Here is a 10000-nt window from a genome sequence, read left to right on the forward strand (position 1 = left end):
TCATGACACCACCGTTCAGGACGTGAGTTCCGTTTGTCCTGATGGAAAACTTCCGTTAGTCCTGGATGAAGCGAACATGACAAGAAAGGACGGCAGAATCTTTGTTGTTTTTAGAAAGAATGGATTCCAGCAACTGTATCCGCTTGAAAATGTTTACTTCAGCTTTTTGCTCAGTCGTGGGAAAAGCGAAGAGAGCGAAGTTCTGAAAGGAGAAGGTCTACAAGAACCAAATAAGACGGGGAACGTAATCCTCGCAGGAAGCATGGATGAACACAGTTTTGTCCTCAGATCAGGTTTCTCACGTCACCCAGAGCCGATGCACACTGTTTTACAAGCAGAGCTTTGCGAGCAAGAAGTTGGGAATTCCTCCCTGTTGTGTGCGACTCTCGAATATCCCAAGAATCAAACGCAGATAGATAACGGCACTCTGGTGATACTGGAGTCGGGTATGGTCTTTGCTCTAGACGAGTACGAAGTTCACGACGATAGAGTCTTTGTCTGCTCGCACTTCAAGAACCTGAACGACTTTTGGACCGAGCTCAAGTTCTTTGACTTCAGTCATGAGCAATTTTACTTGATGCTGATCTTGACAGCTCTCTCCGTTCTCCTTCTAGCCTTCGTTCTGGTTGTCTACTTCTTGCTGCCAGAGTTGCGTACCTTGCCTGGTAAGGTCACGATCTCCCACGTGGCCTGCTTGCTCGTAGGTCACCTGACTTTGATGGTGGAAGTCCCTTGCAAAACTTGCTGTCATTTCGTGGCTGCTCTGTCTCACTTTGTATGGCTGGCTGCCTTCGCCTGGGTCTCTTGCCTTGCGGTTCACATGGCTTTGACCTTCTTTACTGCAGCAGTCAGTCAGAAATCTCGTTACGAAGCTGACAGAGTCTTCCGAAGGTACAGCCTGGTATGTTGGGGTCTGCCATTGGCAGTTGTGGCCACGTGTGCCGTTCTAGACTTCTCCCCGTCCATCAACTTTGAAGTAGGTTACGGAGAAAAGGTTTGTGGTTGGATCGGAGAGTCCAAGGCCACTGTCTGGTTCTTCTTTGTCCCACTTGGCATTTCTCTTCTGGTCAACCTCCTGGCGTTCTTTGCTGCAGTGTTCGGCATAGAGAGAACCACGCGCGCTTCAAGCATGGCCAGCTCTCGCCGCTCTGAAGGCAAGCGGCTGCTTGTGTATGTGAAGATGTCCGCCGCCCTGGGTTTTACCTGGGTGCTCGGGCTGGGTGTGGCTTTCGGCCAGTGGGTGTGGCTGATGTGGATCTTTGCCATTCTCAACAGTCTTCAGGGCGCCTTCATCGCTATGGCCTTTCTGGTCAACGAGAGAGTGTTGCGCATGCTCAAGAAGAAGCTGCGTGGAAAAGCCCGGATGGGGGAGAAATGTCACTCTGGGTCAGCCGACCAGACCCAGTCTGTGTCTGTCTCCACTACGGCAGCGAGCGTCTCGGATGCTCGGATCTAAGATGGGTTTCCTTGAAGCGGTAGGGAGGTCTTGTGTGACCATTATTTTTTTGCGATCAGAACAAAACGACTAATGGCTATTTCTCGTTAGCCTAGCACGTTTTGCTCATTGAAACTGGAGAGTAGCCAGATATGTTGCAAGAGATGTTGCAATGTTTGATTGTCTTTGACTCATTTGCCGAAATGGCCAAAGAATTTCGGCTATTTTTGGAACTGGGTTCTGGAAGATGGTGACGGACGGTGAAATTATGCAGTAAGCAGTGATCATGTTTTGTGTGGAATTATGACTATTACCATCATATATCTTGTCTGCATGTCTTGACAAGTGTATCAAGTAACTGTTAATGGCAAATACACGTTTTTCCTGTTGTGGTCAACGTCGATTACATTTCTTTTTTCCCGTAAAATGAAATGTCATTGTCCTGTAAAAGTTAAATATAACAAAAATCCAAATGAAAGAACGTTTGTTGGAGAATTTTAAGCTTTTCCATTTAAACCATTTACCAAAGAGAAATGCTGTTTTACTGTTCCCTAAAACAAGATATCTGCGCTACAGTATGTGACATTTGTAAAAATAATCACCACGGTTGTAACTTGCTAATAGACGCATGTAGGTATGTATTCTTGTACTATACCACATAACAACCGAATAATGTTTTTAATGCTGGAATACTTTTTCAAGTGTAAATATCAATATGTACGGATAGTAACACGCAGGACTGACGTTACTGGTTAGGCGCAATTTGGTTAGTTTTGATGTTCTTTTTATTGATTCAAGAGTCATTACAAAATAAATAATAAGTGCCAAATTAAACGTGAGTCAAATGTTTTCGATTTTACCTTTTTTTGTTCAAAATTCACTCTCACTCTAAAATGCTGTCTCACTTCTATATTTTCTTCCACACACAAGCACGAAGACGCATACTGACACGCACTCAGCGCGGAAGTACAACCACACACACGTACACAGACACACACACAAACACACCCCCTCCCCCCACACACACAGACACACACACACACACACACACGCGCGCGCGCGAATTCTCACACACTCACCCACGCACGCGCGCGCACACACACGCACACACACACACACACACACACACACACACACACACACACACACACACGCGCGCGTGCAAACACGCACGCACGCGCGAACACACAAAACACGCACGCCCTCACACTCAGCACGCACGCCCTCACACTCAGCAAGCACGCACGGACACACGCACACACAAACACGCACACACACACACACACACACACACACACACACGAGCTAGCGAGAGAGAGAGAGAGAGAGAGAGAGAGAGAGAGAGAGAGAGAGAGAGAGAGAGAGAGAGAGACGACAAAGAGAGAGAGAGAGAGAAAGACAGACAGACAGACAGACAGATCGAAGGAGACAGACACACAAAGGAGAAAAAAAGAGAGACCAGCAGACAGACAGACAGCCGAAAGACAGAAAGACTGACAGATGTACCTGTAGACAGAGCCCGAGACAAACGTCAATATTGAAACATTTGTGTCAGGTGTCAGCCAGAAATTACTTCAAGTCAGAATGGAAAGACATACAGACAGACAGACAGACAGACAGAACCCGGGACAAACGTCAATATTTAAACACATGTTAGGTTTTAACTCTTTAATCGCCTTTCATGGGCAGTTTCTTTTATTTAGAAATTGCTTCAAAGTTCATAAAAAGTTTAGAAAAGGAGAGACAGACAGAATTAAAGTTACTGAAGGATAGAATAGAAAGGACAATGACACGTAACTATTCTATTTCATTATATTGCGAACAACAAGCAAAGTATCTCTTTCGTGAAAAAAATAACATCATGAATGACGCATCGGTATTTCTGTGGCAGTACATTTGAAGTACTGCAGCTGTGTGATCTTAATCACCATGAGGTGGACTTTATGCGTCCCTTTCATGACACTTTTTCTAACGCATGTGCGTCTAGAGGTGTAAACGCCAGAGTTTGTGTGCGTTTTTGTGTGATTTTTTCCCCCGAGCAAAGCAACAGGATCAAAACTATTGCTGTAAATTAAAGTAACGCAGGTGTCATTTTTTGGTATTGGACAATGTTTGACTTCTTCCTTAGCTTTCGAGTGTCTAGGGAGTAACACAGATATTTCTTGTCAAACTTTTTAAAGGCATAATCAAAGGTGTTTTCACAAAGATGGACAGCCAAAAAACAAAACAAAAACAGAAAATAAAAAAATAAAATAAAAAAGTATGAAAACGGATGTAACAATAAAACACCACACACGCACGCAAAATAAGAAAGTATAATAACGTCCACAAGACGATGTATTCAAATTACGAACACACAACTTCTGGAAGAAGGATTCTCACACAACATCTGGGAAACATGCTTGATACTTAGAAACAAAGTCTTAAACGGCAAAAACAATGTCGATACGTTCTTGCTATACTGTCTATCTGGTCTCTTGGGAACACAGAAATATGTAACGCACATTTCTCCATCAGAAGAAACATGTTAACGTTTGACAAAAGGCAAGCAGACTTTAGTAAGTAAATATATCATCAGTAGTGAACAGCCGCAGTTCATATTGCATGCAGCTTACTTTCAAAGCAAACACATTTCACACTAACGGGAAAGAAAACAGCCACAAACATCACAAAAAACAATTCTACATGTACAAAGAAAACATTCAAACAAGAAAATACTTTTGCAGCGGTCACAAACTATACGCAGTACAATCCTACACAACTACCACAAAAAAACAAATCAGATTAGAAAACCGGTTACAAGAACGGTCAGAACGATGGCCAATCCTTTCGCTGCGACTGCAGAAGAACCGGATCCGAAACCGGGATACTGTTCAGCTGTTCCAATGGTGCAGTGGCAATCATCCGGATAAGCAAACCCAGTGGCCTGAACGGCTTGGCCTTGGACAGCTGGACAGCAGACTTTGTCCCCTTGGAAGTCGCCATAGAAGACGGGAGTGGTTTTCCATTGATTGCAGTAGTCTAAGCCCCGCCGGCAACGCAGCCCTGGAATTTGGAATGCGTGTCCGTGTTCATTTTAAAATGTATGAAAACCTTAAAAAATAAATAAAAAAATATTAAAAAAACATAACCCGACCGGTCGTCTGACCTGCAAAAACTTTGAAACGCCGCCGGTAACTCAAGCGCACAGTCTTTTCCCGAGTACAAATGAAGTCCGTATGGAAATACTGCGCACGTTCAAGCAACACTGGAATTAACCAAAAGAAATGATAATGTAAGAATTTTGTCTGCGAGGGAGAAGCTAATAGTGAAACGACCAAGTAAACTGAAATAGATCTAAGGCTACGAGTTATCCAAACACATACAGAAAAAAGTTGCCTTGTCAAACTTTTCGTCTCTCCTGCTTTTACTGACAACAACCACAGAGCGGTAAGCGATTTATAAAGCTAACCTCGAAACTAATTATCATCATTGAACTCGCTCAATAATTCATTTTTGCGATTTTCTCTTTGCATCTTTTCGCGCTTTGATGTTTTAATAACTGAATGTAATAAAATAAAAAATTTAAAAAAACAACCACCCCCCCCCCCCTCTCCCCGAATTTTGTTTTTTTAATACGAAAAGTAAGAGAGAAAATAATAGAAGTATGATAAGGGAAAGAATGGCATGTCTAGTCATATAACTTGGTAAAAGACAAAAACAAAGTACGGCGTATTCACAAAGATGTGCATTTAAACACACATCCCTAGTTTTTAGTACTGTGTTTTTATATTTAGTCAAGTTTTGACTAAATATTTTAACATCGAGGGGGAATCGAAACGAGGGTCGTGGTGTATGTGCGTGTGTGCGTGTGTGTGTGTGTGTGTGTGTGTGTGTAGAGCGATTCAGACTAAACTACTGGACCGATCTTTATGAAATTTGACATGAGAGTTCCTGGGTATGAAATCCCCGAACGTTTTTTTCATTTTTTTGATAAATGTCTTTGATGACGTCATATCCGGCTTTTCGTGAAAGTTGAGGCGGCACTGTCACGCCCTCATTTTTCAACCAAATTGGTTGAAATTTTGGTCAAGTAATCTTCGACGAAGCCCGGACTTCGGTATTGCATTTCAGCGTGGTGGCTTAAAAATTAATTAATGACTTTGGTCATTAAAAATCGGAAAATTGTAAAATAAAATAAAAATTTATAAAACGATCCAAATTTACGTTTATCTTATTCTCCATCATTTGCTGATTCCAAAAACATATAAATATGTTATATTCGGATTAAAAACAAGCTCTGAAAATTAAAAATATAAAAATTATTATCAAAATTAAATTGTCCAAATCAATTTAAAAACACTTTCATCTTATTTCTTGTCGGTTCCTGATTCCAAAAACATATAGATATGATATGTTTGGATTAAAAACACGCTCAGAAAGTTAAAACAAAGAGAGGTACAGAAAAGCGTGCTATCCTTCTTATCGCAACTACTACCCCGCTCTTCTTGTCAATTTCACTGCCTTTGCCATGAGCGGTGGCCTGACGATGCTACGAGTAAAATGGCATTGTGTTCAGTTTCATTCTGTGAGTTCGACAGCTACTTGACTAAATATTGTATTTTCGCCTTACGCGACTTGTTAGTACTATGTTTTTTTCCTATGACGGGTAGTATAGCAATAATAACTCACTCAGTGCCTCCGTTGTGGCGACTGAAGCAAGGACCAGGATCAGGAAGTAGGCGATGCGTTTGGCCATGGCGAATAAACTGTTCCTGTAACAAAAAAGGCGTTCATTGAAGTTCTAAGTTCTAGTTTTAAGGACAGGTTTTGACAAAAAGGCGTAGCCTTAAACCTCTACCCATGGAAAATAAAGTTCCATCATCATCATCATCATCATCATCATCATCATCATCTTCATCATCATCTTCATCTTCATCTTCATCATCATCATCATCATCATCATCATCATCATCTATCATGTTTGTTTCTTAGCCTTTTCTGTACTTTAGTCACTGTTGCTTGTCTTCTGTAAAGACAGCTCGTACACGTGCATATGTTATGATCGTCACGCATAGAAAGATGGAGAGAGAAAAAAACAAAACAAACAATGTTTATATAAAAGAAAAAAAGAAATAAGGAAAAAAGGTAAAGAAATAAAGGAAGAACAAAACAAAATTAACGAAAAAGGAAAGGATAAAAAATATGAATAAAAATGAAATGAATTGAAAAAAAAGTGAAAAAAAGAAACAAAAAGTCGCGTAAGGCGAAAATACAATATTTAGTCAAGTAGCTGTCGAACTCACAGAATGAAACGCAATGCCATTTTACTCGTAGCATCGTCAGGCCACCGCTCATGGCAAAGGCAGTGAAATTGACAAGAAGAGCGGGGTAGTAGTTGCGCTAAGAAGGATAGCACGCTTTTATGTACCTCTCTTTGTTTTAACTTTCTGAGCGTGTTTTTAATCCAAACATATCATATCTATATGATTTTGGAATCAGGAACCGACAAGAAATAAGATGAAAGTGTTTTTAAATTGATTTGGACAATTTAATTTTGATAATAATTTTTATATATTTAATTTTCAGAGCTTGTTTTTAATCCGAATATAACATATTTATATGTTTTTGGAATCAGCAAATGATGGAGAATAAGATAAACGTAAATTTGGATCGTTTTATAAATTTTTATGTTTTTTTACAATTTTCAGATTTTTAATGACCAAAGTCATTAATTAATTTTTAAGCCACCAAGCTGAAATGCAATACCGAAGTCCGGGCTTCGTCGAAGATTACTTGACCAAAATTTCAACCAATTTGGTTGAAAAATGAGGGCGTGACAGTGCCGCCTCAACTTTCACGAAAAGCCGGATATGACGTCATCAAAGACATTTATCAAAAAAATGAAAAAAACGTTCGGGGATTTCATACCCAGGAACTCTCATGTCAAATTTCATAAAGATCGGTCCAGTAGTTTAGTCTGAATCGCTCTACACACACACACACACACACACACGCACAGACAGACAGACAGACACACATACACCACGACCCTCGTTTCGATTCCCCCTCGATGTTAAAATATTTAGTCAAAACTTGACTAAATATAAAAAAGAAGAAAGAAAGATGGAGAGAAAGAAAGGAGGAAATAACAATCACAAAGGAAAGATATGCAATATCTAATAACAAATAATATTGATCACCTGATTCACAGACAATATAATCATTGATCAAATTAGCGTTGGCTTAAAAAAACAACACCAGAAAACTTATTACTGCATGCTAAGAAAAAAGATATGAAGCTTGCAATTGTTTTTCAACTGTTCCGGGGGGGGGGGGGGGGGGGGGGAGGACTATAACCCCACGTTTTAGGGGAAAAATAACTCCACTTTTTAGGTTAAAAATGAGAAATAAAAGTTAAGATCAAGAAAGAAAAACTTCAACATTATAACAAAAGTGAAATTCAAGAACAGTACCCTTAAACGTTGAATTTAAAGGCCAAATCCGCCTCACCGTCTCCGACTGATCTGGTCAGGCATTTACATGGGGTAGAGCCGTCCTGGCCTCCACTTGCTCACAAACCAAAAATGAACAGCAAGAGTGCTCTCTTTGCACATTGTTTTGTTTTTAAGAATTCATTTCGTGAAAGGCACTGGTTCCTTTTTTTCGGAACTTAATTCATAAAACAATTCAAACTCACCATAGCAAGCAGTCAGGGTGTTCATTTTTGGAATGTGAGCAAGTGGGGGAATGGTCTTATCCTATATTAAAGCCTTGCCAGATATAAGAAAGTCAGGCGAACTGTTTTTACGAGGCGGACTGGGCCTTTCAACTACATATTTTGCTGTGAGTATACTCTCAAAGAACACTTACCACCAAACAAAACACACACAAAACAAGAAAAAGCAGGCTTACCTGTCAGCGGCTGGTTTCTCTCAATTAGAATCTGCCTGAATAGTAAACAAAGATCAGAAAGTGAGGTTTTTATACAGATCGGTTGCTTTTTCAATTTAGCTGTATCACCTGAATGTGTATGCGTAGTAACGGTACTACGTTTTTCCTATAAATTATATTTGATGATTAATAAACCGCCCAAAACATTATAATAACTCTTTTTGTTCAAACCACAGCCACAAAATAAGGTCAAACTGAGGATACACCCATTATTCTCCATGAACCCTGCTTAACACATTTATATCAACATCAAATTTCCATAAAAATCGTAAGCACCTTTGCCTCCGACTCAGGATGAATCAGTCACAAAAGTTCAAACAAAAAGTCATTGCCATAAATGTTCTCATCACAGCGATAAATGTCGTGTTTGATAGACATGACCAGATCGTGACTCATCTTTTGAACCTGACTGTCCACATTCGCAATTTAGCCTGGACATTTTGATTGAGCTGAGATTAAAATGAATTCATATGTGAATCGCAGAATGCAGAAAAAAAAGTGTCGGTCACAAAGGCATATTTATATATACGCACGCACGCAATCACGCACGCACGAACACGCAATCACTCATACACACACGGACATGCACGCACGCACGCACGCACGCAAAATCACCTAAACCAATACAGACATAAACACAGACTACGTAAATTATTCAACCGAAAACTAAAATTCTCAAAGCATTTTTTTTATACGTGCGTTTGAACATGTGCATTTGTGGTGGAAACACGAGAATATATCAGTGAACTTTAACTATACCATACTATACTTTAACTATACTATACTATACTTTAACTATATTATATGCCTTTCCTCCTTTTATTGGTGGTGGATGTTGTTTTAGTTGATTTTATAGCACTGTACATTCAACGCCAGCTTCTTTTCACGGATGAGTGAATATGATAGCTTTTTTATGCATTAAAAAAAAAGAAGAAATGTTAAACCATTTGTACTAAAAACTATCACCGCAGGAAATAAGCCTAACTCCCATTGACCCCACTCTGCCTGTTTTATTTAAGGGCAAATCGGCGATAGTAAATGTTTTTGTGGTGTGGCAATATGTACTGTATGCTCCTTTCCTTTCGTGATAGGAGTCAATACAATTTATTTTATTGAGTGTGACGAATTAAAAGAAAAAAATCGGTCTGTACTCACACTCACACAAAAATGAAGTTGTATTGTGTTGTTTTGTATGTGTGTATTGTATTCAGGGCCGGACCAAATGAGTTGTAAGGGGGGGGGGGGGGTTCCTCCTTTTTGGGGGGGGGCAAATCAGCGAAGTGGCGAAGCCACAAGCGCGCGCCTGCGAAGCAGGCGCGCGAACTTGGGGGGTCCGGGGGCATGCTCCCCCGGAACATTTTTGAAAAACGGTTAAAATCTGTGCAATCTGGTGCATTCTGGGCCTTGTTTTGAGGGTTAAGAGCAGCATTGTGGGGGGGGGGGGGGGGTTACCTTTTTCTCATCGGATTTCACATTGAATAAAATTTGTTAGAGACACACACAAAATTTATTTAAAAAAAACAATAAAAAATTTAAAACAACACTCAAAGCAAGGTACATGCTTTTTCCAGGGGTGGGGTTCCGGAACCCCTGGAACCCCCCCCCCCCGGGTCCGGCCCTGGTATTGTAATG

At 40.3% G+C, this 10000-nt stretch overlaps 1 protein-coding gene and 1 long non-coding RNA gene across 2 annotated transcripts in view; one reads left to right on the top strand and one right to left on the bottom strand.

Annotated features, from left to right (window-relative positions):
• The window catches only part of LOC138964367 (uncharacterized), a 3335-nt gene extending 1444 nt beyond the window's left edge, over positions 1-1891 (top strand). The window contains exon 1 of the mRNA XM_070336300.1: positions 1-1891. This exon is cut by the window's left edge and continues 1444 nt beyond it. Within this exon, the coding sequence (XP_070192401.1) occupies positions 1-1456 (1456 nt within the window). The 3' untranslated portion in view covers positions 1457-1891.
• A 1197-nt stretch (positions 1892-3088) lies between these two features.
• On the bottom strand, positions 3089-8753 carry LOC138964369 (uncharacterized). The gene is made up of 3 exons (XR_011455087.1): positions 8330-8753; positions 6107-6189; positions 3089-4480 (listed from the first exon to the last, which is right to left on the bottom strand). It is a non-coding gene; the product is annotated as an uncharacterized lncRNA (long non-coding RNA).
• Between the last annotated feature and the right edge of the window lie 1247 nt (positions 8754-10000).

Source organism: Littorina saxatilis, linkage group LG4, assembly GCF_037325665.1.
Source record: "Littorina saxatilis isolate snail1 linkage group LG4, US_GU_Lsax_2.0, whole genome shotgun sequence".
In the NCBI taxonomy this organism is placed as follows: Eukaryota; Metazoa; Mollusca; class Gastropoda; order Littorinimorpha; family Littorinidae; genus Littorina; species Littorina saxatilis.